Source organism: Aptenodytes patagonicus, chromosome 6, assembly GCF_965638725.1.
Source record: "Aptenodytes patagonicus chromosome 6, bAptPat1.pri.cur, whole genome shotgun sequence".
In the NCBI taxonomy this organism is placed as follows: Eukaryota; Metazoa; Chordata; class Aves; order Sphenisciformes; family Spheniscidae; genus Aptenodytes; species Aptenodytes patagonicus.
This window is the reverse complement of record NC_134954.1, coordinates 28852400-28879141: the sequence shown is the minus strand read 5'-3', so window position 1 is coordinate 28879141 and position 26742 is coordinate 28852400. Positions and strand designations below refer to the sequence as shown.

General features: G+C 46.9%; 3 protein-coding genes across 9 annotated transcripts; all 3 read left to right on the top strand.

The window, feature by feature from the left end:
- The first annotated feature begins 26 nt into the window (after positions 1-26).
- ANAPC13 (anaphase promoting complex subunit 13) lies at positions 27-3919 on the top strand. 3 transcript variants are annotated; one of them, XM_076341777.1, is made up of 4 exons: positions 38-110; positions 715-858; positions 1139-1264; positions 3455-3919. In XM_076341777.1, exons 3-4 carry the CDS (start codon positions 1166-1168, stop codon positions 3578-3580), a joined length of 225 nt encoding a protein of 74 aa, XP_076197892.1. In that variant the 5' UTR covers positions 38-110; positions 715-858; positions 1139-1165; the 3' UTR covers positions 3581-3919. The 3 variants fall into 3 exon arrangements, with proteins under 3 accessions (XP_076197891.1, XP_076197892.1, XP_076197894.1); XM_076341776.1 differs by lacking the exon at positions 715-858 and having other exon boundaries at positions 27-110; XM_076341779.1 differs by lacking the exons at positions 38-110; positions 715-858 and adding an exon at positions 289-523.
- Positions 3920-5984: 2065 nt separating this feature from the next.
- On the top strand, positions 5985-19753 carry LIPH (lipase H). Of its 4 annotated transcripts, XR_012995638.1 has the most exons (11): positions 5985-6247; positions 10226-10593; positions 11328-11436; positions 11547-11648; positions 12659-12748; positions 13868-14035; positions 14980-15075; positions 16041-16152; positions 17720-17893; positions 18313-18401; positions 19492-19547. XR_012995638.1 is itself a non-coding variant. In XM_076341769.1 (10 exons), exons 1-10 carry the CDS (start codon positions 6196-6198, stop codon positions 19574-19576), a joined length of 1110 nt encoding a protein of 369 aa, XP_076197884.1. In that variant the 5' UTR covers positions 5985-6195; the 3' UTR covers positions 19577-19753. The 4 variants fall into 4 exon arrangements, 3 of the variants coding, with proteins under 3 accessions (XP_076197884.1, XP_076197881.1, XP_076197882.1); XM_076341769.1 differs by lacking the exon at positions 18313-18401 and having other exon boundaries at positions 10472-10593; positions 19492-19753; XM_076341766.1 differs by lacking the exon at positions 18313-18401 and having other exon boundaries at positions 19492-19753.
- A 342-nt stretch (positions 19754-20095) lies between these two features.
- Positions 20096-22369, top strand: TMEM41A (transmembrane protein 41A). Of its 2 annotated transcripts, XM_076341764.1 has the most exons (5): positions 20096-20204; positions 20303-20456; positions 20763-20924; positions 21455-21593; positions 21924-22369. In XM_076341764.1, the coding sequence occupies exons 1-5, from the start codon at positions 20107-20109 to the stop codon at positions 22142-22144; spliced, it is 774 nt and encodes a 257-aa protein (XP_076197879.1). In that variant the 5' UTR covers positions 20096-20106; the 3' UTR covers positions 22145-22369. The 2 variants fall into 2 exon arrangements, with proteins under 2 accessions (XP_076197879.1, XP_076197880.1); XM_076341765.1 differs by lacking the exon at positions 21455-21593 and having other exon boundaries at positions 21924-22052.
- The last annotated feature ends 4373 nt before the right edge of the window (positions 22370-26742 follow it).

Sequence of the window (26742 nt, the reverse complement as noted above, 5' to 3'; positions counted from 1 at the left end):
CCTAACGGCGGAGCACAGCCGGGGCCTCGGGGGCGGGCGAACGCTGCGCCTGCGCGGGAACTGCGCCTGCGCACTGCCGGCGCCGAGGCTGCCTCCCGGAGATGGGCAGGGTAGGGCGCGGATAGGGGACAGCGGGAGGGGTAGGGGGCCGCGTCGCTCGGGGGGGAGGCACGGCAGGGCCACGGGGCTGCATTGGCCGGGAGGGGCAGGGGGCCGCATCGCCCCGGTTACCGGGGCTGGGATGCGCTTAGGCCTGTCCTCAGCGCCGAGTCGGTGTCCGCCCTGCCCGGCTGTCCCCACCCACCGCAGGGCCGCCTCCGGGGCGGCTGGAGCGCGCCACAGCTCTGGGTGTAAAGGCAAGGCCTGTTCAACGTGTAGCTCTGGAGCCAGGCATGGCCAGGTGGCTCCTGCACCCTCCGGGAGTCCCAAGCCTGGTTTGGTTTTCAATAAATATCGGTAGTCTTCCAACCCTGGCACGATCGAGCTGCCTGCTGCTGGCTGCTGTCCTGCAGGAGTCACGCGGGTGAGTTCTGCGGTGACGTTTCAAGGAGGGCAGAGTGCTAATCAAATAATCACAAGAAACCCCTGGAACGGTTGTAGTAGCTGAGGGTGGAAGACAGGTCTTATTTTTCTCCTGTTTCACCAGTTTCCTGGACTCCAGGTCTTGGCAGCATTTTCTGTGCCATTAAATCCTTTGTTCTGACTCTTTCCCAGACTCGTGAAGGTGTGGGTGAGTTACAGCACTGATCAGGGACTGAAAGCGAGTAAGCAGCAAACGATAAGCAATGGTTCTGCACAGAGTTAGAGGGCACGGGGGAGCTCTAGGTCCTCAAGCTCACTCAAAAGAGACTTCTAAAGGTCAGTAGCTATACACACATGTAAATCTCTATAATTAATAATAACAGGCTAGTTTTATATATTCATCAATCTGCAATTCAGTTTGATAGTGTTCTTTTCAGATTAAGTAGTTCTCCTGTGGTTATAACCCTTTTCTGAGCGGATTAGGAAAATCAAGGTTTTCCATAAAAGTTTAAGCTTAATAGGAATTGGATCAAAACTGGAGCAAGCCCGTAGTCCAAACTCCAGCTACGTGGTTGGGGATGTGGATGTTAGAAACAGTATCTGCTTTGTGTCACAGATTTAGCTGTACTTGCCTGCTACAACGATGGACAGCGAAGTGCAAAGAGATGGCAGAATCCTGGATTTGATCGATGATGCGTGGAGGGAAGATAAATTGCCATACGAGGATGTGGCTATCCCTCTGGTAGGTGAATTGCTACTTATCAATCTAAGTTAAGACCGGTGTGTTTATCACAGCCCCTTCCAAGAAACGGCACAGAGAGTATTGCTTGTGGTGCAGCTAATTTGTACAAAATGTTCCCGGAATGGATCTGACTCACTGTTTTTCTGTCCTATATGCCTGTCATTCCTGTGTGCAGATGAGGACTTGGCTGTTTGTCTCCCCCTTCCCCTGACCAGTTGCCGTATCTCCTCGGAACTGGAGTGCCCTTCCCATCGCACAGTTCTGGGTTTGGCATCAGGGAGAAGTAGAATCATCCTTTCTCTATGCTTCCCCTTCATGTTACTAGTGTTTGAAGCGGTTTCCCAGTTGGTTTGTAGAACAGAGAGGATCAGTCTCATGCTGACAGTTGCAGTCTTGGTTAAACTTTATTTCTACTTTCTGAAATGCCATTAAAAGAAGCTGAAAATTTTTCAAATGTCTTCCTAATCAGTCTTTTCCAAATAAACTGTTGCTGTTGCCAGTTCAAGGATAGTAGTGAACAAACTGGCATCTGCAGTGGGACTCTTGCTTGTAGCGCTGCATCCAACACATGGCAGTTAGTCAGCAGCGTACAGCTTGTTGTATAGCTACGAGGCCAGAGAGATGCAGCTGGGGAAAAGCTACCTCTGATCCCACAGATCCCCAAGTTGGAGCTTCAGATGTCCCCCACTGATGTCTTCCTTAGCCATTTGGGAACTACCAGGGAAGTGAGACGTATCTGAGGATTTTCCCTTTCCTTGTTCTCTCTGGTACACAAGCTTTACTCTGGCTAGCACTGAGAAAGCAGTCATGCTAAGATCGTGGGGATTGATAGGCTTCTGATTTCTTTTAGCACAGAGACATTTCCAAATCGCCAGTGACATGGCTCAAGCTTTAGCCTTCACACCACTGTCTTTTCAGAGAGGGCAAGGAGTAGCTACACACCTCCAAAATCCATATACACAGCACACAAGTTTTCCTGTCAAGATTTGGGCTTGAGGGAATGATCTTGCAGAGCTGTGATTCTCAGATACAAGAGCCCAAACCCACTTTTTCTTGGGATAACCTTTATTAGGCAGGCTGAATATGATAAACTAGTTTCTTGCTGACATTTGCCTTTACCCTGTGTCCAAACATTACTGTTTCTTTCCTTACAGCCATCTCTTGAGCTACTTACAGTCACATACAGATGGCAGCCTCAGAGCAGGAAGCCTCATCAACTAACAATAGAAAGAAAGGCCTGGCTGTGGATATAAAGATCCCCGGGGATGGGATTGGCTCTGATCACATAGGAAAACCAGCACAAATTCACAGGAGACTTACTCAGCAGCATTGTAAAGGAGTGAACAGAATGGCTGTAAAGTGGTATTTGAGCCTGTCCTGAGCATCTGATGCAGTGCTCACTCGAGAGATTCCTATGAACTCAAATGGGCTCGAATCATATGCTGTTTTCAAAACTGAAAAATTTTATTTTGCTCATGCTGGGATTTCCAGAGATCTAGAACTCAGAATTCTTGCCCAAATGGTATCTGGCAGAATAACATGTGCTCTGTGTGACTGCACCACTACAGCAACACAGAGAACAAATAATGTAAGGAAGGAAAACGAAATCTCAGTTAAACTATACTTCCTCCTTACTGTGTTGTGAGCAGCTCTGTGTTGCACCTGGTAGGGGTTTCTGACTTCTACTGTTGATATAACACAACCACACCTGTGTTCAGCATGTAGAAAGAGGAAGGATTTCTCACCTGCCATAGGAAAGTAACATGTTACAGTTGTCTTAATAACAGCTATAATAAATGTAGTATCTGTATTCTTGGCAACAGCAAAAGAAACACATTGCAAACAAGCAATGGAATAATTGCATCATACTATTATTTACTTATTTTGCATTTGCTATATATTCTCCTTCTTCACTGCATGTGCAGTCTGAGTGTATAGCAAGGCCCCAGGGTCCTGGAAAACCAATTTACCTTTCAGTTTAAACACCATATTCACATGAAAAGAATATTGTTCATAACTGGACTTAGTAATATTTTTAACTGGATCAGTATATATGATATGTATTGTTCAGATACACCCCCTGGTCTCGTCTGTGAATTTTTCTATTTATCCATATGAAGTCTTAGTAACCCACTCCTTTCAGGAAGTGTATTATGTGTGGGATGCATTGTACGTCTTTTTTGTTCTCAGAATGAGCTTCCTGAACCAGAGCAAGACAATGGTGGCACAACCGAGTCTGTGAAAGAGCAAGAAATGAAGTGGACAGATTTGGCTCTCCAGTATCTCCATGAAAATGTTCCACCCACAGGAAACTAGTGAATCAGTGAGATCGCATGCAGTGGATGCATGAATGCAATATAAAAAATATTTTTCAGCTGACCATCGCTGTCATAAGCTTCTCTAAGGAGGAAACAACGTTTCTGAAAAAGGCTCGAATTCAAACAATGGTTCTATTCACAGTGACGAAACACAAGTTTAAAATGCTTCTATAGTGAGTGTGAAATAACAATGGCTATCTCATACCTCAGAGCTAATATCAGAATGTTTCTCTTATGTAAAATTATTTCATATCTTCTGTTAAATTGTTCTTAAGTTGGTGCCAATTCTGATCTTAAATGTTTTCTATATGTGATAAAAGAAATAGTTTTTACTGTCTCAAGTTGTTATTGATTTCAAAGCTCACGATGAGATCATTTCTGACTCTGGAGGCTTATGTCCCAAGAAGTATTCCTGTGTAGTCTGTGGTCAGAGTTCAGTGTACAAAAAACAAATAACCGTAAGTCAGTTGTTACCATCTTTTAACTAGTGTGTGGCTGAGGAAGGTTGTGTCAGGCAGGCGTGAAAGATTGGTCAATAGGATTCAAGTGATCTGTAAACACAGGTGGTTATTTGAACTCCTCATCTCAGGATTTGACGGTGGCAGTGGACAGCACTTGCAGTGCTGACATCCTGGGTATGTTTGCCAATACACGTACTGTAAATAGTCTAATTTATGCTAAAATGGTGGTTACTCAAAATCATTGTCTTTTGAGGGATGATTGAGAGTTACAAGGAAGAGCCTGCCAGTCCTGGTGTACCACCTGTTGCACTGATAGCCACTTGGATGAGCTGTCTCAGATGAGAAACGTAAATCTGAGGAAAGTGATGGGGAAAAGAAACAAGTGGGGCTTAACTTCAGGCAATAAATTGTTACCTCTCTGTGCTGAGAAGAAAGGCAAGGCCCTCCTGACTTTTTTATCTCATTTTATCTCTGATTCTCAAATGTCTTTTGCAATAGGTAAAAGCCTTCTGTTCATCTTGCATGTTTCACTGTTGGACCAATTCCTTCGCACCATTGGCAGAACTTGCTAAGGAGAAAATATTTTGACAGAGTTTAGGATTACTGGTAGAGGTGAGAAAGGAACTGGAAGGAAAACAATGTTTCAAATTATTTTCTTTTGCCAGTCCATCAGAAAAAGCACTTTCCTGGAGCTTGCAGCTTCCATACTCCACAGAAGTTTTTTGGTGTCTTTTCTGAATGTTTATCCTCTTCAGAATAACAAAAAACAACTTTTGCTTGTGTGATTACCAAATGGAATCACAGCACAGCACATGTCCTGTGAGACTGTGATTGCTGAGCTGCATGAGGATGGAAAGGCTCAAGGTGCTTGTGAAAAAATCACGTGTGTTGCTGGGTGCACTCCTCTGAGGTGTAAGCCGTGCCTGCACTAGACAAGCAGCACGCACTTGTCTGAACAAGAAGGAGCTGCAGACAGCCAGCAGGCAGAGTTAAGGATTAACCCAAGAATTAGCAAAGTCAAAAAGCTTAGTATGTACAGCATGGACCAAAGAAACAGCTATGCAGCTGGGAACTGTAATAGTTCCAATAGATCATGACCAGGGGGAAAAAAACAGAGCCTGTGCTTAATGAGGTGTTTCTGATCCTCCCCATGTTCCCTTTCCCTGGCCTACGTTAGGAGAATTTGCAAAGAAAACGTAGGCAAAGCTACCACACAGCTTCTATCCAGCAGCCATCCCTGTTCTCTCTTCCCCTCCCCCCTCTCACCCCTTTACAAACTCCCCACCACCCTCATCTTTCCAATTTTGCCACTAGATCTTCCAGCTCCAATTTCAGACTTCCTTTCCTGCCCCTGACAGTTGTCTTTGCATCTGCCATCTTCTTCCTCCTGTCCAGCAAGGAAAAAAAAAGCCTTTCTTACTTGAATTAGAGCTGGATTCATGAGGTTCCAGCAGGTCTGCAAGAAAATGTGGTGGGGATGCCAGATGTGTAGGTGTCATCCTAGACAGTGGTTGCTTGGCAGCCCAATGGGGACCCAGATAGATTGACTCAAACTGATACCTTCCCTTAGTCATGACATCGTGCTGTGCATCTGCCTCCTGCCCGAGATGACAGGATAGTTAGAAGGGATGCTGGGCCACAGTGCTCAGGAAAGCCAGAGGGACATGGGAGAGTAGGGATCATCATGAATGCTACCAACGTAGGGCCCTGTGAAACCAAGTTCTGGCCCTGCCCAGACGCTTATCAGACTTGCAGTGACACCTACATTCTTTGCTGCCTTTTGACATTCTTTGCAAAAGACAAATAGACACGCAATAATTTCCTTAGTTTCAACATGTGTAGTCAAATTGCTGCTTATAGCGCGATACCAAACCATTTGTGTCTTTGATTAGTCATTCCCCAGGGCAAACTATATTTAAAATAAGAAAACCTCGTAGAATAGAAGGTGCCCCACCTTTTTAAGAAGAAGCTTTAGTTGTATAACTAAAGACTGGTCTTAATTTCTTGGCTGGTAACTTCCTCCTTTCACCACACCTACGGCTACTGGCAGAAAAAAGAGAGCAAACTGTTGTCAGAGACAGCAGACACATGCCAAAGAACTTGTGGGATCCTTAAAAACTTTTACCTGTAGAAGTTCCATGTGGAAGTCCATATGCTGGGGCTGTGTGTCGTGTTCATCTACCTTTTGTATGGGGTGAAAACAGGTAAGAAATCAACCGTGTGTTTTGAATGTTTTTGTCAAATATAACATGCTTTGTGTTTTGCAGAAACATTAATGTATCTACCCTCTGCATTATAGTTACTGCCTAGGGTTTTTCACTAGCATTATTTATTTTTGCAAAGCAAATTATACTGGTTATATGAATGTAGTCAGCTCTAAGAGTTCCAAATGTAAAACCAGAAGTCATTTTTATTATCTTTTTCTCACTTTGCAAACATTTCTCTTTTATATAAGTACTATCCATCGACACTGAAAATGTCATTTGAAATCTTCAGAGAAGAATGATTTCTTTTCAGCAGTGTCTTATATGACAGACGCAAAGGACGAATTGCCATTTATGAACAATAAATTTCATTTGATATCCTCACAGCCCTATCAAGAATCAACCTGTGTAACAATAAACAAATGTACTGCCTTGTGTTAGCATTCACATGGGAGCAACTCAAGTTATAGCTCTCTGCTTTGTAGGGAAAACAAACAAAAAGAAAAAAAAAAGTATTCTTATAAATACTAACTTGTATTTCATCAGGTTCTCTGAGTAATATCTTGGGGTCATGTTTTGCTTAGTTTGTTAAATATGTGTAGGAAATGTAGTAATAATAAGTGGAAAAAGAGAATTGTGTGAGAAGGCACCAAGGAAACCCAGTGAGATACTGAAAACCATTTTAAGAGGTAGAGGGCACACTCTCTCTATGGAAAAGTGATGGAATTCTTCAATAATGCTACTGAGATTTGCTGTGCAGAAGTGAAGAGTGCTTAAAGCTGAAGACTTCATTATTGATGCATAAGACCAGTCTGTTGAAACACACCATAAAAAGCTCAGGCAAGGTGACAGGGTTTTGAGTGTCGGTGAAACTGCAGACAGATGCAGAAGCAGCAACACGTTTATCTGAAGTCCACGCAAGGTGTTGACTCGGTGAGCAGCCCCCTTCACAGGCTCTGTGTGGCAATATGGTCTCCCAAGGACCACAGCTAGGACAACTACAAATCTGACCAAGTGACCACTGACCCATTGAAGTGAAAATCTGTTGGAACTTCACTTTGCAAAAGGACACGCTGGTAGAGTTAAAAAACTCTATAGAATGAACATCCAGGACAGAAGGAAGAAAAAGCCTACAAACACTGTCTCCAAGAAAGGAGTGAGAGAGACCAGAGGAATGCAGGCCTTAAGTAGCACTGACTGCAGTAAATACCACAGAGTCTGCCTGGGACCATTCTCATGACCGCAACACTCCCACCTGGGAGTATATAACTTCATTATATATATATATATTGCAGCCCCTCCTGCTGCAATAGCGCCTCAGAGGCTGATCTCAAGCTCGAGACAAAAGATGTCCAGCTCCCACATAGGAACATCAGTTTAACAGATTGGTATGCCCCCTGCTACAGGTGCTGAGATGTCAGAGCACCTTGCCCAGGAAACTGCTGTTTGCCATCCTATTTTACATATCAGAAAATTGAGCAGAGGGAGAAAAGTGAATTGCCTGAGGCTGTTCAGCAAGCTAATGGCCAAGACAGAGCTGGGAGCAAGTTAATGGGACACTGGGTTAATTGCCACATTTATTCATCTTTCCCGGAGGGAAGTGGTCTGCTGGATACGGGTTAAGTACAGTGCCAGGCTGTGAGTTTCCACCTCGCTTATTTGCTTGCAGACTTAATCTCAGTAAGCCTCTTGCCCCATCAGAGAAATCTTGTTGCAGTTTCAAAGACACTTCCAGCCATTTGGGTAGGATTCACTGTGCTTATCAGAATGAAGAGCAAAGCCAGGATAACTGGCTGTCCTCATGTGTCAGCTTTTGTAACACATGGTGGATGAGTCTGGGATATGCACCAGCTTGCCAGAAGTGAAGCTGGCACGTTTTCCCCCACTATTAGCACTGATCTGATTTTGTTAATCAAAATAGAACAAATCTAACAGACTTGGTGCAGATATAACAAGGCTTTTTTAAACAATTCCTGTGTTAGGTATTAGCAAATGCCGATCAGCTCTTTAAAAGGTCTTCTTTACCAGAAGGTTTGGGTTGTTCTGGTGACAAACATAGTGCTTGCTCCTTGGGGCAAGTCTCAGCACAATGGAGGAGATGTAGAAACAAATTAAGCAATCAGTGCAATCTTGCACTATATAGAAGTAATTCTTGCCTGGCATTTCTGCCTATATTCCTACAGCTTCAGTGGCAGTAAAGATGATTAACAATATTGTATAATAATACTATACAGTAACAATTTCTAGTTATTAGTAAAAAATAATTGTATTTTTTTATGTTGCAGTAGCACCTAGAGGACAGTCGTTGAGTATCACTGTGTATGCTGGTATATGTCAGCAAAAAATGATAACTTTTCTCTGCTAGTTACTTTGAGATCTCCACATGAGCAGTGTCATAAGAGAACTCTTGCTGCTGTTTCTCTGGAGCATCTTGGCACTGTAAGAACGAGGTGAGAGCAAGCTGGTCAGGAGACAGCCACCCAGGTCACCTTTACTCTTGCAAGCAGAGCCCAGAGTCACACTGCCCCTGGGAGCCCTGACTGAAGCATTACAGAGGCAGAACACCCTCAATTCAAAGGCCACTGATTTCAACTCATGTTCATTGGGCCTGGCTGAGGGCTCATTTTCCACCACTCCTGTCCTGCTATTCATATTTTACCATAGGCTTTATACAGGAAGGACTCCATGGATTTCAAATGTTAAAATTTATTTCTGAATTTATGTTAGCAATTTAAAATATCCAGTTGGACTTAACTGCAACATCCTTTTAGCCTATTAACTTTCATTTCTGGAGTTTCTGGGGCTTCTACAAAGTAATTAGCAGAACTATGGCAACTGAGCAGATTATTTTATGTGCTGGGCACATAGCATTTATATCACGCTCATGCTCCTGATTTCCATAGGAGGAGAAAAGGGAAAGTTGCTTGTAGAAACTGTGAGAGTTTCATCATTTAGAAATTAAAATGCACAGCGTATTGGAGATTTGTTAGAGCACAATTAGCTTACAGCTGCAGGTTTTCTAAACCCTTCTACCTACTGCACAGCCCTTTAAGCAACAAAGATCAGGAAGATTTCTCTAGCAACTGCAGCCTGAATGATTACTGCAGCCCAGGCTGTATGTGTGAGAGAGACACTCTCTCCCACAAGGTTCTTCAATAAGATTAAGGGGATTTGGGGAAAAGGATTGTGAGCCAGGAAGAGGCTGCAAAACCTGGGAGGGCCTTCATAAGCAGTGTCTGTCTGGAAACAGTTATTCCATTCCCTGCCAGTGCCCTGTTGGAGATTGTACTGGACTCTGAAGGCTCAGCTGGTGTTCTGCTGGAAAAGCAAGGAACAAAAACAGGCTTTCAAATGGCAGAGACCGTCCCATAAAGCAGCACTTACATAAAATACAGTTACTCTTCAGCTGTGTATAAAGCAATATCAGTAACATATCTCATGCAGTCAAAGGGTGTCCCATTTCGCAGTCTGAAATAGCAGGCTGCATCTGCAAATACAAATGAAGCATTGAGCTGTCCCTCACAACATCAAGATCCTCTGCAGCTTGTCAGCTCCAGACTGGAGTTACAAACAAACCACAAGGATATCTCTTTACCCTAGAACCTGCCCACAGCATCTGGGTGTGCTTTCAAACCAATACAGCAACCACCCTAGTTGTCAGTCTCTAATACCTTCCTCACACTAGTGGGATTTTTGGAGAAAGTCCATACCATCTCTCAGCTGCTAGTGGAAGCAGGACTGTGCTGTTTCAGGGAATGCTGCTCCAAGAAGGTACACTTGCTGTCTTTGTTCCAACATGGCAACAAAACCTAAGTTTCAGGGTATCTCCAGTCATGAACGTGATGGAGAGGAAAGGAGAAGCCCCGGCTCGGACAGCTCATAGCATATGTACCTGGGCCTGTGCAGGGCAGGCAGGTAGAAAAGGTCAAAGCAAACACATTGGTGCTAACCTCAGGATTGCCACACTGCTCTTTTCAGATCCTGGGAAGACATGCCCTGCATTCACAGCTCTCAGCATCAGCAATGCTTTGATAGGGACAGACCTGAAAGTGAAGCTGCTGCTCTACACCAGACAGAACCCAAACTGTGCTGAAGAGCTCGATTCAGCAGCCTCCAAGCATCTAGATGTGACCAAGAAAACTACCTTCATCATCCACGGATACCGACTCACAGGCTCTATCCCGGTCTGGATCCCTGACTTGGTACATCTTCTGCTTTCTGTAGAAGACATGAACGTCATCGTTGTGGACTGGAACCAGGGGGCAACAACTCTCATCTACAGTAATGCTTCCAGAAACTGCAAGAAAGTTGCTGAGATTCTGAAGAAACTTATTGATGAAATGTTGGTAAGTTGAACGTTCACACTATGATATAGTCGTTAATGCACAGTATGTAAAGGGCACAAAGGAACTGTTTAAACACAGCAGGATGTCTGGGAAAAGAAACTCCTAAAAAGGAATGCATTTATTTTTGGAAGTGCAGCTATACTGCAGTGCCACATTCTACCCTTGGACTTGGTATGATGGTATTTTGTTGCAATATTCAGTTTACGCTCTAAGTCTCTACATTTCTGGATACAAAACTCTACAGATATGTTTTCCCATACATAGAAACTCTATTTCCACTTTCTGGATGTCCAAAAGTCAGCTTATGGGTATCAGCTACAGTTTGCAGCTCCTCCTGCAATTGACTGTTGCACAGGCACAGTCAATGATGACACTGGCTCATTAGGATTGTTGTGTCTGCTAATGCCTTGCAGGAACCTCATGTGGGCAACTGGAGTTGTGGGCAACTCATGGGGCCTGTGAATACTCGTTCCTGTCCACACTTGTAGTCACTGCCCCAGGAAAATACAACCATTGCCTGAACTGTTCTCATCGCAGCTCTCTCAGATATGAGCCCTCAACATGAGTGCTAGTTGTACTATGGGACTATCAGAGGGGGAATATTTACACAGAGTGGAACACACCAAGGGAAAATGTGGGAAAAGCAGGGAGATGCATTTACATTCCTCCTCCTGATATTTTTTATGCCTTTCATGTGCCTAAAATCTGTGACCACGAGTACTTTTAAATCGCAGGTTGATGGAGCATCACTTGACTCCTTGCACATGATAGGAGTGAGCCTGGGAGCACACATCTCTGGCTTTGTGGGACAGATGTTTGATGGTACACTTGGAAGAATCACAGGTAAGCCCTTCTTCCTGTCAGTCCTTTTGCTTTGAGGATAGCTGTTCACCATGAGCGGAGCGAGCTGCACAGTACGGAAGTGATGCCATGCGCATGGTTTTGTGTTGCAGGCCTTGACCCAGCAGGCCCCTTGTACAGAGGAAAGCCGCCTAGTGAGAGGCTGGATCCTACAGACGCACAGTTTGTTGATGTCATTCATTCGGACACCGATGGTATGCGACGTTTCTCCTCTTTACCATTATGAGGAAACCTAGAAACTCAGGGGGAGCACAGGAAAGCGGGGGCTCTGGTAGGCAGCAGTGCTGGGGGATCCTTGCTTCTTTGGCCCAGGAGGACAGCAGTCTCCTTCACTGGTGCTGTGAAGGGCCCTGTGGTCCTGTGTTCCTCACACTGTGCTCAGCACTCCCTCAGGAGCTGCTGTTTTATTTGCATTTCAAAACATGCTGCTGTTCTACAGCAATTATAGCCTTGTGGCCCATGAAGTACAAGGACTTAGGCCCTGGTGCAGGAATGCCCTGTTGCTACCGCAGCACACAGTCCTGCCACAGCAGTTCCACACTAACGCCGCACTGCTGGTCAGGCTGCCGCCAAGCACGCAGCATCTCAAAAGCTAGTCACACAGCTCAATGCCTTGCACAGCAGATCAGCTATCCCCAACCCCGTGGCTCCCTGCATGATGCTTCCAGTCTTCATCCCACCTCCCATGGGCTAAACCTTCCTCTAGGGCGAATCTGGAATCTTCCTCAGCTCGCTCCTTTCCCAACCAGTGCACAGCATGTCTTTGCATCTGCCAGCCAGGCCAGCAGTGTGATGCAAGCCCTCCACTCTGCTCCCACTGGCATCCTACCCCCAGCACTAGGCTTTCCCACCTCATTGCTGCCTCTCGTCTTCTCCCAGTCCCTCCAAGAACTCGGACTTCAGCAGCACAGCAATACCCAGTGTTTCACATCCCTTTTCCTCTCCCACACACAGCGACACAAAAAGCCAAATTTTGTACTCACATGCACAGACTTATTTTAGGTATTTGATACCACTGCTAAAATGACGCAGCTGGGTCACAACTGTTTGGCCTGCTGCCTAAATAGATGAATGACATTAATATTCCTGCACAGACAGGCATCCTAGAGCTAAATAACTATTATTTTTTCCAGTTATGTTTCTTTCTTCTTCATTTTACGATTTAATATTCCCTTCCCCTACCCCTCATATTTTCTTTTGTCAGGACTAGGTTACACAGACGCACTAGGCCACATAGACTTCTACCCCAACGGCGGGACCGACCAGCCTGGCTGTCCACTGACAATATTTTCTGGTAATTCATTCTGCATTGAATTGCACAAACACTGACAAAATGTTTCCAATCAGAAAAGAGGAGAAGGCCAGAGAAACATCATCACTGCTTAGAAAATACATGAAAACCACATTCTGGGAAAGCCATGACAGCAATCTCTTCCCAGCACTGATGTGGCACACTGACATAACAGGAGTTTAGCTGATGTGCACCAGGCAGACGTATGAGTGAGGGGTGATCTTCTGCTCTCTGTCACAAATGCAAATGGGATTAATTTTCCGTGCAAAAAGTCATCAGGCAGATTTGTGCCTTCATTTTGTGACAATGTTTAGAAAACCTGTGGGATATTTTTTTTTTTAATTACTTAGAACACACACAAAACCCCAAGGACTAGCAATGGAAAGAAACTGTTCAGAAAACAGGTTCAAGATGAATGTGGGGTAGGCAGTTATACCGAATCCAATGCACCTTTCTTGGCAGTGACAGATAGTGCAGTCTGGCAGGTAGAGCCCTAGTCTTGAATGCAAGAAAGCTCTTTTCCTTTGCAGCCCGGCAGCAGAACTGGTTTTATGAAAACTGGGTGAAGAAGATACCTCACAAAAGAAAAGGCAGTAATGTGAACTCAACCCTTATCAGACCCAAGAGAATCTACACAGGAAACCAGCCTGAAACAAAAATCCATAGGAAATGAGGCTTCACTCATTTTGCTGCTCATGCAACAACTCGTTTTATTAGTTATGTCTTTCTAAAGAGTTTTTAACACCAAAATGGAAGGCCATGTGCAAAAAAGAAAAGCAATATCCAGCTGTCAGGCCTGAGCTCAGAGAGAAGATGAGGAGACCCGAGACGGAGTAGGATCCATAGCTGGATCCTCTGGAACTACAGTAACAATACAAACAAACATGTTTTTAAAACCAAGAAAGACAAGAAGAAAAGTAAAGTGGACATAGGCACAGCTGAGTGCACTCAAAGGGAGAGGCTAGTGCCCACTCACTGTTCTGCCACAGCCCAGTGCAATCTGTTGTGTTCAGACTGGTCAGTGACTGTCCAATGGTGTGTCCTTTTCGCTAGTGCATTAATACTGTTTTCCTGAAGCATGAGGATTGCTAACAAAATATTTCTTCTCTATGTATGATTAAGGATTGCAGTATTTTAAATGTGACCACCAGAGGTCTGTTTTCCTGTTCATGTCATCTCTGAAACAGAGCTGCAATATTACTGCATACCCGTGTGACTCATACAGAAATTACAGGAATGGCAAATGTACCAGCTGTGAAACTTTTTGGCCTATGCCATGTCCCATCCTAGGTAAGGATCCAGAGAACGTAAATACATCCTGTGTCTGACAGAGCTGCCCATCATTACTGTAACTTGGTGTGTGACAAATGTTTTGCTAAAGGACTAACACAACACAGTGCTTTGCAAAAGCATGTAAGTTATTTCCACCGAGGTTTTTGAGGTGGTCTCTCCTTGACTTCTGCAGAGGTACAAGCCTCTGATGCAGGCAAAAGAGGCCTGAGAAATTTCCCTGCTCTTTGTACGGTCACATCATGTTATGATCTAGAAAAGAAATCCACATGTAAAGGATCCAGAACTAGAAAAGCCAAAACAAGACTTGGGATCTTTACACTAAAGTCACAAAAACAATGAATTAAAGTCCGTTAGTTGCAGAGTTTGAGGGATAGGGGCATGTTCTTGCTAAAACAGAATCTTTTCTAAGAAATTTTCAGCACCACAAACCCCTCTTGACTCTAAAAGGAATGGCAGAGGGGTGAACAAAGGGTATTCTGCTTTTTTGTAAGTGACCAACAGAGGTGTCCCAGCTTGGATGTGACAGCCCAGCTTCAGGCTGCCATTTCTGAAATGTTGATGCTAAAAAAACCTGACACTTCCAGAGATGAACTTGCAAAGCTAAGGGGCTGATTTTCATTCTGCACTGCAAAATGAAATCCTTCTTGACCATGGATATCAGACGTGGAAAAAGATCAATCTTAAAATAAGTGCTGAACAGTAACCAGGCATATTTAGACACTCAGTTGGCTTTAGTTACACAAGTAAAATTAAGCCCTGGTATAAGTCTACAGAGTATGGGAGCATGTGTCACAGTAATACCTTGCAGCTGGCAAGGAATATACTATTTCTTAAATACTTGCTTTGTTATTTTCAGCAATTCAGTTGCTTATATCCCTGTGCAGTAACTCTCTGTTTCTTTCTGTTTTCTTCTGTTTTCATTTTCAAACTGTCATCTATAGGTTATTATGCCCATAAGTGGAAAAGCTATTTAACACAACAGAGCCATCCAGTGACAAGTATGTTTTTTGATACAGCGGACAAAGAGCCATTTTGTAGTAAGTGACTAAGATTTCTGAGATGATTTTTCTTTGTGTATTGCCTCCTTCAGCAATAGCTGAACCAGAGATGGTTAGTTGCTATTGGCATCATAGCCAGCATTTTAGAAACAAAGCCAGTGGCTGCTGGATAGAATTGAGTCCACCTGCAGTCTTGTCATTACATTTCTTACCTGCAAACCTGCCTGGTGCTGTGAAAGCCAACTACTCGCTAGAGATGTGCAAGAACAGGCTCATCTTGCTTACAGTGCTAGGAAATTTGTTGAGAACATGCAAATGAAACATAAAAGGGTAGTTCCCAAACCATGTTTCAAAACAACACACCACTCTTTTGTGCAAGAAAGAGGTGTGTGGGAACAATGAGAGTCAAAGACATGCTCTGAGCTGAACAGGTAAAAAAGCTACCCTGGACAAAAGTGAAAGGCACAGGAAAAGGGCCCAGGCAAGGGAGAATCAAGGGTGAAAAAAGGTTTCACCCTCATGATCACCAACATACCAAGCCATGGGCAGGGATTATGGCCTGAGCTCCAGTGCTGGTCAGCAAATGAATTCAGGGAGTTACAGACCAGAGTAGAGAGCAGACGATTCTGCTCCATGACAGAGAAGACAAATGAAAGATGCTGAGAACAGAAATGAAAGGGATCAGAGGCGGACAGGAGAAAAAAAGGCAATCTGAAAATGAACGGGGAAGGCAGGGAGTGAAAGGCGGTGTGCTGAAAGCCATACATAGAGGCCATCTTGCATGCCACTTGTGAGCCCTTGCTGTAGTACTTTCCCAGACATCTCTTAGTATTTCTGTTAGAAATCTCTGCAAAGGAAGACGAAAGAGATTTTAGACATAAATTGAACGAGTTGTGTCAAATGAGCAAATGGGAGAAAGACCTGCAGCTCAGTTCCCAGACAGGCACACAGTCAGGCTGGAAAGCAGAGTGTGCAGAGTCTAACCACCCTCTCTCTCACCTCAGTTTATCACTACTTTGTGGATATTATTACATGGAACAAAGACACCAGAAGAGGCACCTTCAGCATTGTACTAGCTGATGAAACTGGGAAGAAGGCAGAATCTAAAGTTAATCCGTAAGTTTTACCAATCTCACAATCTGTAAATGTTAGCAAATCACTTGGTACAACTGCATCCGGGGAGTTGTACCTGGGAGGAGGCAAGATATCCTCCTCTAATTTCTCTGCTGGTACTTGATAGTGTACGTGCCTTTGGGCTTGTCCGGCCCTATGTGATTTTCCCAGACTCCCCCAGCACACACCAGCTGACAGCCCAGCCAGGGTTTGGACCCTTCTCAGTCATCTTAAGGACCGAAGTGGACAATCTCAGCCAGCGGCATGGCTATCCTAGGCTTCCACTAAAACAGGAGGAAAAACACATCTACCCCTCTTTCCTTCCCTTTCCTGGAAGTGTTCTGTTCCAGCTCCGGGTGCCCAAGACAGCTGGCATGAACCTGGGCCTGAATATGTAACATCCAAATCAATTCATTCCACTTGGAGAGGCAAATTAATGGTGTTTATGTGGACATGCAAATTCCTGATTGATCTAAACACACTTCAGCCAAACAAGTCCTGCTCAACTAGTTTTCCCAAGCGTCTCTAACTGCATATTCTCTCAGCCATATCTGCTTGCACTGGAGCAATCTGCATAGCTCCCTGGGGCTGCACAACAGGACCACCCCGCTCTGCCAAGTGTGTGACAGCCCACCAGGCAGCATGCTTACACACACACGTCGTAAACACCTTTGACAGGTTAAAACTTGTCCTATTTGTCAGGCCTCCTAAAACTTCTAAACAAAGCCAGTCATGTTGAGTATTGCAACCGGGATATGCTTCCAGTCACATCTGCATGGTTCACCTTCGTAAGGGAAACCTTAAAATATGTCCATACAACTGGCTATATAAAGAACGTGTGGTGTGGCCACAGCGTTTTTGTGAGCAGCTGTGCTACTTTTGCCCCAAGACCGGTGCAGTTTTCACACATATCTCAAAGTGAAACCAGTCACTCTGTCAAAAAAGACCAAGGTCAAACCCCAGACCTGCGAGGCTTCACGTCTTTAAACCCGTGCTATTTTCCTATCCTGAGAAGCTGGATTACTCTCCATTAATCCCGGTCAAAGCTGCACTGTTTCACAGACGCTTCTGCTGCATTTGCCAGAAGAGAACTACCAGAAATTTAGTTAGGGACATTAATACCCCCAAGGTAGAGTCTTCCATTTGTAGAGCTACCTCAGCCATACAGTGTTGTTACAACCAGATTTTTATATACAGCAACATATTCTGCAAACTCCACAGATGACTCAGCACTCAGGTCTGCACAGCCAGCCATGTACGAACAACATTTGGGTCTAGTCCACTCGAGTTCAAAGCAGAATCACAGCGAGGATTCTGGTTTGGGACCAGAGCAAACAGCATCAGACTTCTGTGTCCCCACTCCCGCCCCAAATAACAGAGTGCAAAAGTGGCTGAGCAGGTTCACACCTGGAGACCTGAATCCACACCCATTTCCTGTAAATCAGAAACTAATCATAAGTTCAGTCCTCCTCCTCCTCCCCCGGCACTGTTTCTAATATTATACTGAATATATTAAAAATGGAGCTATTCCCTTGGTGACTCTCTGACACCTTGTCTGCTTTATCTTTAGAGAAGCTGCAGCCTTTCAGCAGTACAACCAAATCACTTTGCTAATTGGATTCGACCAGGACTTTGAAAACGTAGAAAGAATTTCCTTGACATTTTCCACAGGATCTGTCATTGGCCCAAAATTTAAACTCAGGATTCTCCAAATGAGGTTCCGGTCACTTACAAATCCAGAAAGGTAAGCAGATGTTTAGAAACCATTTCTGTCATTGCAAACTGGACAGAAGTAAATTAATCTCCCAGATGCCTGGCCTGGCTGAGTTCGTCCAGAAAAAATATATTTATTTCACATTTAATAATTCTTGCACACATATCTTGGGAATAAATTCTGCCTTTAGTGCATGCACACAAATCCCATAGCTGAACTTGAACACAGAGGTTGTCTTATTGTACTGAAAACATGTAATTAGTGGTCTGACTCTGACATGGTCTGACATTTGAACCTTTGGTGAGGAAAATGACCTTTGAGTAGCTATAGAGAAGCTGCCCAGGCCTGAACTCTGGGCTGAAAGTAAATGCAACTCTCAGGGAAATACAGATGTCCAGCCCCAAATACACGTTTTATATCCCAGTCAATTTCTGTGTCCGGTCAAACAGGGAGATTAATCTACTCCTGGAATTCCAGTAACTGGGAGCTGCTCGCCACTATGCCTCAAAGCACTGACTACTGTCCACAACATCATGAGGTACCTACCAGGTTCATTTGCTGATGAGATTTCTACAGCCGCTTCAATAGCCTTGTTAACCTCTGTCTGCTCTACAGTCCTATCCTTACACTTCCCTGATTTTTAGGGAACCTTTGGAGGAGGGGATCTCTGCCTGAGCTCAGCGAGTACAGAATCTCTTAGGTTGACCTTGTGTGCAAGGACAGTATGTGGACATCAAGCCATACGTGCTTTAAATTTGGGTTAAAACAAGGACTGCACACCACAGAGTGAGAAGGGTGGAGCAAAAAAAGGACAGACCTGCAGAACAGGTTTCTTTGCAGTTCATGAAGGTCTGCTACCCTTACCTTAGTCATTGTGCATGTCTAATAAGCAAAGTCCTTCTGCAGCTCCCCCTCACTGACACTCCCCTTCTCCTGTCCTACACCTCCACAGTCACTTCCAGTCCCAGATCCACATTTAATCTTTTAAAAAGTAGATGCAAATGCCCAAACATTTCATCAGAGGCTGTCCACTCTCCCCTAGGAGGGGCTGCCACAGGCTATGAGTACCGTTTCATGACTATTTTAACACCATTAAGTAATCAGTCACTGCCATAAGGAGGGATGTCCTGCCCTCTCTCCTTCCCTATGCCAGGGCTAATGCTCATGTAGCCCCAGCTGAAAGCCTAAGTATTGCCTCGATTTTTCGGCTGGGCTAGTTCTAAGCCAGATCAATACCTGGTCTCAGCTCAGAGTGGCAGCACAATCCCAAATGCTGACACCAGGGAATTGGCAGGAACACGCAGGTGGGCAAGGGGAGATGGAAGGACCACCCGTTTGGTGGTCATGCAAGTGTAGATTGGCTTAAAGGGTACCATGAACTCTGTAGCCAATACCTCAGTTTGCTCGCTGTTTTGTTGTTCCATGAGGCAAAGCAAAAGATAATGTATAACAGAATGAAAATACGCTCAAGGTATCCCTGACCTCAGTAAGGCTTGGAGTCCACCTCACTTATTGTCTTGAGAACGTGACTTTATTTAAGCCTCCAGCATGCTGGGAGACTTGCCTGGGGGATGATACAAGAAAGGCCAATTTTTCACTTTTGGCTCCTGTTGACTGTTTTTATGCAGACCACAGCTGTGCAGGTACGACCTTGTCCTGATGGAGAACACCAAGAAAACCTTCAAGCCCATCCCATGTTGGAGCAGGAGCTAAGACCTGAATATGTTATTTCTGAATGTTATGTCTGAACACGGCAGATGTTTTCGCAGCCATACGGGGGACTCACCTGAAAGTTCCTTGGTGCCTTCTCTGGACACCAAGCGACAACATGGTGGGGCCCTGTTGTCAACGCAGAGAGTTATAAATGGGGCTGTAGAAGTGACAAAAAAATGATGGCGTTCTGTGTTTTGGAGCATGCTTCCGCGGAGGAGCCGGCTTTCCGCCGCGGGGAGAGGAGGGTACCGCCGAGCCCTCAGGCGCTGAGCCCCGCCCTCACGGCCCTCACGGCACCGCCCCGCCCACGGCACCGCCCCGCCCACGGCACCGCCCCGCCCACGGCACCGCCCCGCCCACGGCACCGCCCCGCCCACGGCACCGCCCCGCCCACGGCACCGCCCCGCCCACGGCACCGCCCCGCCCACGGCACCGCCCCGCCCACGGCACCGCCCCGCCCCGCGCCTGCGCGTGCCGCTGCGCTCCGCTCCGTCGCGGGGCGGGGGCGGGCCGGCGGGCCTCATCGCGGGATGTGGCGGCGGCTGGCCGGGCTGCTGCTCGTCTTTGCGGCCGCCACGGCCGCCCTCTGGCTGCTGTCGGCCCGGCTGAGCGCGGGGCAGGCGCGCAGGTGGGTGCGGGCGAGGGGGCGGTGGGGGGGCGAGGGGGCGGTGGGGGGGCGAGGCGGGCCGGTGCTCCGGGTCTCCCCGTGTTCTCCCCCCGCCCCAGGCCGCTGCGGTTCCCGTCGGACCTGGAGGAGCTGCGGGAGCTGGCCGAGGCGCTGCGGGACTACGAGCGGCAGCACCGGGGCGCGGCGCTGGCCCTCTTCTGCGCCGCCTACCTCTACAAGCAGAGCTTCGCCATCCCCGGCTCCAGCCTGCTGGTACGGCCACCCAGGCTGTAGCGAGGGCGGCGGCGGCGGGGCCGGGCCGGGCCGGGGGGGATGCAGGGCGGGAGCTGGAACGAACCCCTCAGAGGGGCCCTTTGCCCCCAGTCCCGGACCAGGCGCTGCCTGCTGGGGCAAGGTGCAAGGTCGGTGCCTTGCTGGGTGAGTCACGGCTCTGCCAGGAGGAGACGGGTCTGTCCGATGCCCTCGAGAAGCCAGAGCGACTGAGGCTGAAGGCAGCCAGGTTGAGGGGACACGCGTGTGTGTGCCCCCGGGCTCTCACTCGGTGTTGTGCCCTGGCAGAACGTTCTGGCAGGAGCACTCTTTGGGCCATGGACTGGACTGGTGCTGTGCTCGGCCCTAACGTCTGTGGGAGCGACCTTCTGCTACCTGCTCTCTGGCGCGTTCGGAAAGCAGTTCGTCATCTACTACTTTCCTGATAAAGTGGCTCTGCTGCAAAGAAAGGTAAGCAGCCATGGTTCTGCAGGCACCCAAAATGCCCCCTGGATGAGGCTGCCTTTTGGGTTGACTTAGTAAAGAAATGAATACCTGCAGGGGATGCATCAGGTCAGTTAAGGGCCACCTTTGACACAATCTAGGAGCAGACCGCTCTCTTGTGAGCAAGCCTGTTTGCAAAGGGAGTGTGTGGAAAATCCCAGATCCCAAGGAAAATCAGAAGTAACATAATGGATTGATGGGGAAGCCCCTGTGCTCCAGAACTGCCTCCACCCTGCATTGTACAGCTGGAGGTGGTTCTGCTGTTGACTTCCCAATCTCTCATTCAGGTTAGATCCCATTTTCACCACTTGCATGAAAGGGGCTGGCTCACCATTAGGCTCCCATACATACATAAGATTGCGACTTTTCATCAGTTCTGGACTGATGTTATGTTGCGGCATGTTAGAAGGAAACTTAAATTCACTTTAGCATCATGGACGTTCAGATGTTACTGCTGTCTGAAGAGCAGAAATAATTTGGAACGTTTCTCTTGCCAGGTAGAAGAGAACAGGAGCTGCTTATTTTTCTTCTTGTTGTTCCTGAGGCTGTTCCCCATGACACCAAACTGGTTTCTGAATCTCTCAGCTCCCATTTTAAACATTCCTGTGGCCCAGTTTTTCTTCTCTGTTCTCATCGGTAAGGCCTGGGGAGACTGTCTGAGGGGACAGCATGACATTGCCTCTTTCCTCATCACCAAGCCTTGGGTAGCATGCTGAGCTGGGAAAGGCAGAGCAGCAGAGTCGTAGCTGTGACTCTGCCCCATTTAACTGTTTGCCTTCATGCTGCCCTTATACTCGGAGGTCTTAGAGCATTTTGCAAATACGTGTGTGTCACCAACGCAGCAAAGTTTTGAATCGTACCCCGTTCTTTCCATTACGAACACAGACACCTGTGTCTGGCCTTGGGCAAGAGCTAATTTTACATGGGGGGATGCTAACAGGCTTTTTTCTGCTCTGATTCTTTCAGGTCTTACACCATATAACTTCATCTGTGTGCAGACAGGAGCCATTCTGTCACAAATAACCTCTTTGGATGCCATTTTCTCCTGGGACACGCTGCTCAAACTACTTGCGATGGCTATGGCAGCATTGATACCAGGGACCCTCATCAAGAAATACAGCAAGAAGCACTTGAAGCTGGATGAAGACAAACATGCTCAGTTACTCAATGGCAAAAAGAGCTTGTGATGGCTCAGGTGCCCCAGATGTTGGGGGACTGCCTCGCAAAAGCTGCAGGTCTCTGTTCCTGTGGGCTATATTCTGCATGCTCTGTGCCACCATGGACCAAGGACAATTGCAGTTTTTAATCATTCTTCTCGTCTATGAGGAGGTGTAAGGTTCTTATTTTTAATGAATGTTTAACTGTGCATGTATCTGCACGGAGAGCGCTATACAGGGGCTTTGTGAACTTCAGTTAATTTGCCTGTTTCCTTTAAATCAGCCTGTGTCTCCAGTGTGCCCGACAGTGTTGCCAGCCCACTGCAAATGTATTAGCAATGGAAAAAAAAAAAAATCAGGAGTATTAGCATCCCGTGAAGAAGGCAAATCACAACCCCTTAGTCCCTCCCAGCTCTTGAACACGGGGGCCAAGCACCACACTCCCTGCGGTGTCCCTACCAGCCCAAGTCACAGGCTTCCCTTGGGCTCCTGCACTTCCCACCAAGTCCAGCTTTGTGAGCCCAGCTAGCCTCAGTGGTGTGACTGAGGTGGCAGCAGACAGCTGCTGCCCGCTCCAAGAGCAAGGCAGGCTGGTTTTCTGCCCAGCTTCATCCCTTGGCACCAAAAGTCCACAGCACACGGAGCTATGTTGAGCTGCAACAGCAAAAGCCTTGGCTATTTTTCACCACCACTCTAGTAGCAGCATTTCCCAGCTCTAGGCAGGCCCTACTGCCTCCTCCCCCTGCCCTCTCCAAACTCATACTTATTTAGCATTTTTTTTGCCTAAAATGATGAACCGTGCATTTCTGTGCTGTTAGGTGCAGTGGTACAAGTACCAAGCTGAGAAAAAAGTAATGATGTTTCAGGATCCCTGCACCTTCTGTAGGAGAGCTTGCACACTTGTAGAAGACCCTTACTTTGTCATTCAGATGTTAAGTAAGCACACCCTGCAGCAAAATTGTTCAGGATTTGGGGCCAGCTATGAGCTGCCTGTTTGTATCATTCATATGTCAGAACACACGAGATGATTGCTTCTGAGGTCTGTCAGGGCTGCTACTCCCCACAAAGACTAAAGGGACAAAAAAAAAAAAGAATGGATGTGCCTGGCTGGCAGTGATTTGTCCTTAAGAAGCACCTTTAAACCTACACATTTGCTAATGTATAACTAGAAGGTTTCCAAATAAGCAGGTAGGCTCTGTCCCAGTTGCTGGAGAACAACAGCCCCCAGGGATGATACTATGCTCCTGGGTTTTTGGTATTTGCACCTCCTTGCTCTACTCTCTCCATGAGTTTGCCCTCCACTTGGAGGATAAAGTAAACTTTCTGGCATGGAAGGGGGCAGATGGGAGACCTCGGAGCACTCGGGAAGCTGACAGAGTGAATGCTTCATCCATTTTAGCACCTTCCCCACCAGCAGGGTTGGAACTGAGTGGGACAGCAAGGTTCCTAGGATGAGAAGTCATGGTTGCAGATTCAATCCCCCAGCTCACATTGCAAAAATCACTCATCTGACAAGAGCAAAAGCCAATACTTGGGGACACCTGGGTGCTTGGTGGACTATGTGTGTCCGACCAAGCCTCTGCCCTGCTACTTGGAGCTCCCAGTAGGTCCAGTTCAGCTGTGTTCAGAGACAGGTAACAACAAGCTGCTTGCTAACATCATGTTAGTTATTAAAAGGCTTCATAACATTATCCCAAAGTACATGAGAAACCATTCCCAGATCACCAGACCAGCCTGAGAAGCATTGAAGTACACTGGCTTTTTATTCCATGCATTGTTTGCTTTGATAGTCATTCTTGTTTCCATCACTGTACACTGTTCAATACAAAAAAAATCAAGTTTGTATCAGGAATCCGCAGAGCAGGGAGGAGAGAGATGAACACTACTGGACAGGGCCAAGATGAAATAGTTACTTAACACGACAGTGGGGAAGGCAACATTCAGCTCTGGGAGAAAATCTAGGCTAGTGTTCAGGAGCTGTCAGCAGCCACGAGAACTGGATCAGGGTAGTCAGGATGCCGAAAAGGGAACCCACAGTTTATTTCTGTCCTGCAAATGCGGTGTTACTGCGAGGAGGAAGCAGGCCAATTTGCACCTCTCAGCCCCATACCCTGCTAGGAGAGAAAATGCGAGGAACCGCAGCAGAGGCACCCATACAGCAAGGTGGAGATCACACCTATGTGCAATTCTGGGTAGGTTTCACTGAAGAAAATGCATATATAATGCCCCGCAGAACTGACGGCAACCGTCCCAGGAACACGGGGGGCTGCCAAGCCACCCCTGCCCACACACAGCCAAGGGCACGAGATGTGTGTGCAGGGGGAAGCTGGGATTACATCTCCATGGGTACAGGGTTATGCATTTAGGCAAGGGGGAGCAGCCCTAGTGGCAGTCCCAGAGGGATGCTGCATAGTAGGCAGCAGTTACGAGGAGCAACGCTGGACCATAACAGTGCAATGACCCGGGCATGTAAAGAAACTATGCTTCTCTGCAAGCCCAGAGGAGCTTCATCACATGGTGAAGGAGCTCTAAGCAAACCACAGCTACCAAAACCCCTCTGGGATCTTTTTGTTAGGGACTGAACCATCACAGACTGAAATCCCTGCACAGAGACTCTGACAGGTCTGAGCCGGAGGCAGCTCTGCTTTGAGCCTATTGCTGTAGGGCTGTCCTAGGACACCAGTGCTGCCCACAGGCAGTGGGCACTGCAGGGCCATGGACTGGGTTGACATCACACTGCCTGCAGGCAGCAAACAGCCCTGCCTTTTGGAGCTCAGGAAGCCTGCCAGATCTGAGCAGCAGAGTCTCTCCAGGGGCATAAGGCCTGACATCCTCTGCTGTGGGGGACATTTGATGGTAGTTCTCAACCTCTCTTTATGCAATAGTTTGGTCTTCCTCTTTGTGTGCGTACGTTACATGCACACAGTTCTCCACTGCTAAATGCCTGCACCCCGGTCTCCAGCCTCCTGAGTAACCATCTGCACCCCCTCTTCCACACCAAAACCCCTCTCACACCATGACAGCAAAGCCATCTCTGGCCCTGCCACCTCCTCCTGCCACTGGCCGAGAGACAGAGAACATTTGGGAAGAGGAATGAGGGATGGGAAGAGAGAGGAAACAAGAAACAAGCCAGAAAAGAGCTTCACTCCCCTCCGCATTCTGCCTCCACCCAGAGCTGAGTATTGCTGCTTCAAGCAGGGGTGAGCTGGTCACTCCCTCTCCTCTCCAGCAGCCTGTTTGGTCCTGCATGGGTGATCCACCATGTGGGATCCACTGCTGGCCACCCCTGATCTTGTACCCGCTGCCCAGAGCAATTGCCTTCCTCTCCGCTTGTCCTTTTGGATGCTCTTGCCAGGGGATCTTGTGATGGTTATTCACTTTGTGATCAATTCAAAAGCCACTCGCTCCCTGATCACCATGCCCCATCAGCTCAGGGGCTGCCAACTCTACCAGCAACACGAGCAAATTGCAGCATCGACCACGAGGAGTATCACAGGGCCCAGGGAGCTGACTGCATCCATCCCTCTCGGACCAGCCTTGACAGGTTCTCTGCCCCGGTATAACAGCATCCTTGGAAGTCATGAGAGGCAGCAGCTACTGACAGCCGCTGAGACCAGCTCTGCTCCCATCCCCCCCAGCGACCAGGGAGAAGGTAACATCACACAAACAGATTACAATTGTGCTACTGGTGAAGCCAACCTTCTGATCGACAGAAATGATAATAAATAATAAAATAACATCATAACTTAAGATCTGTGTGTAGTCCAGCTACAAAAATTTAAAAATATGGGATAATTTAACTCATACAATACTGCTCTCTGTATAAGTAAGACATTTTCCTTCATTTTGCCATGAGGCTATAAATTACCACAGTTAAATTCAAACCAATATTTTAACATAAAATGTAAACAAACAAAGCAACAGAAGTACCTGTCCATGGTCCATTCCTGCCGTTCATCTCAGGCTGGTGTGCCAGTCTGCAGAGCAGCACCCAGCAGTGCGGCCACGCACACGTGGCACAGCCGCGCCAGCCAGCACGCTAGGAAGGGCAGAGTGAAAGCTCTTGCAGGGGGACATTAGCTAAGGTGGGGGGGAAACGTGCTCTATCATTTTGTTCTCTTTAAATATTGATTTAGAAGAGTAGTGTTTGAAGGGAAGGCACTATGAGTTCTATCAGAAAACAAATTTTTCTCATCTACCAATGCCTCGGCCTGTCACATACCAGTACTATCCTCACTTTCACCTGCAGAATTTCAGCTTGAAGGAGAAACAAGAGGCCTCAGGGTACACCCGAGACACAGCTGTGCCACAGCCACCATCAAGATTCCCTGTGCAACCTGTTTTGCACAAAGCCTGACGTGAAGGGCAGGCAGCTGTTAATGCTTTCAAGAATGTACAGTGAATAAGGAGACAGAGCAGGGCTGATGCTCTTATCTAGGCCAGTGATTCCCAGTCTTCCCCCTCAACACACAGCTCTCTGCTGGTTCTCGATGCTGTTGTAGGTGAGAGACTGCTTCTCCAAGTCCACTACAGGCATCTCCAGTTTCCTCCCCAGAAGAGTGCTCAGGCTCTGCAGAATGTGCTTTCCACGGTTTGCAAGTTCTTGCTTTTCCAACACTGATCTGATT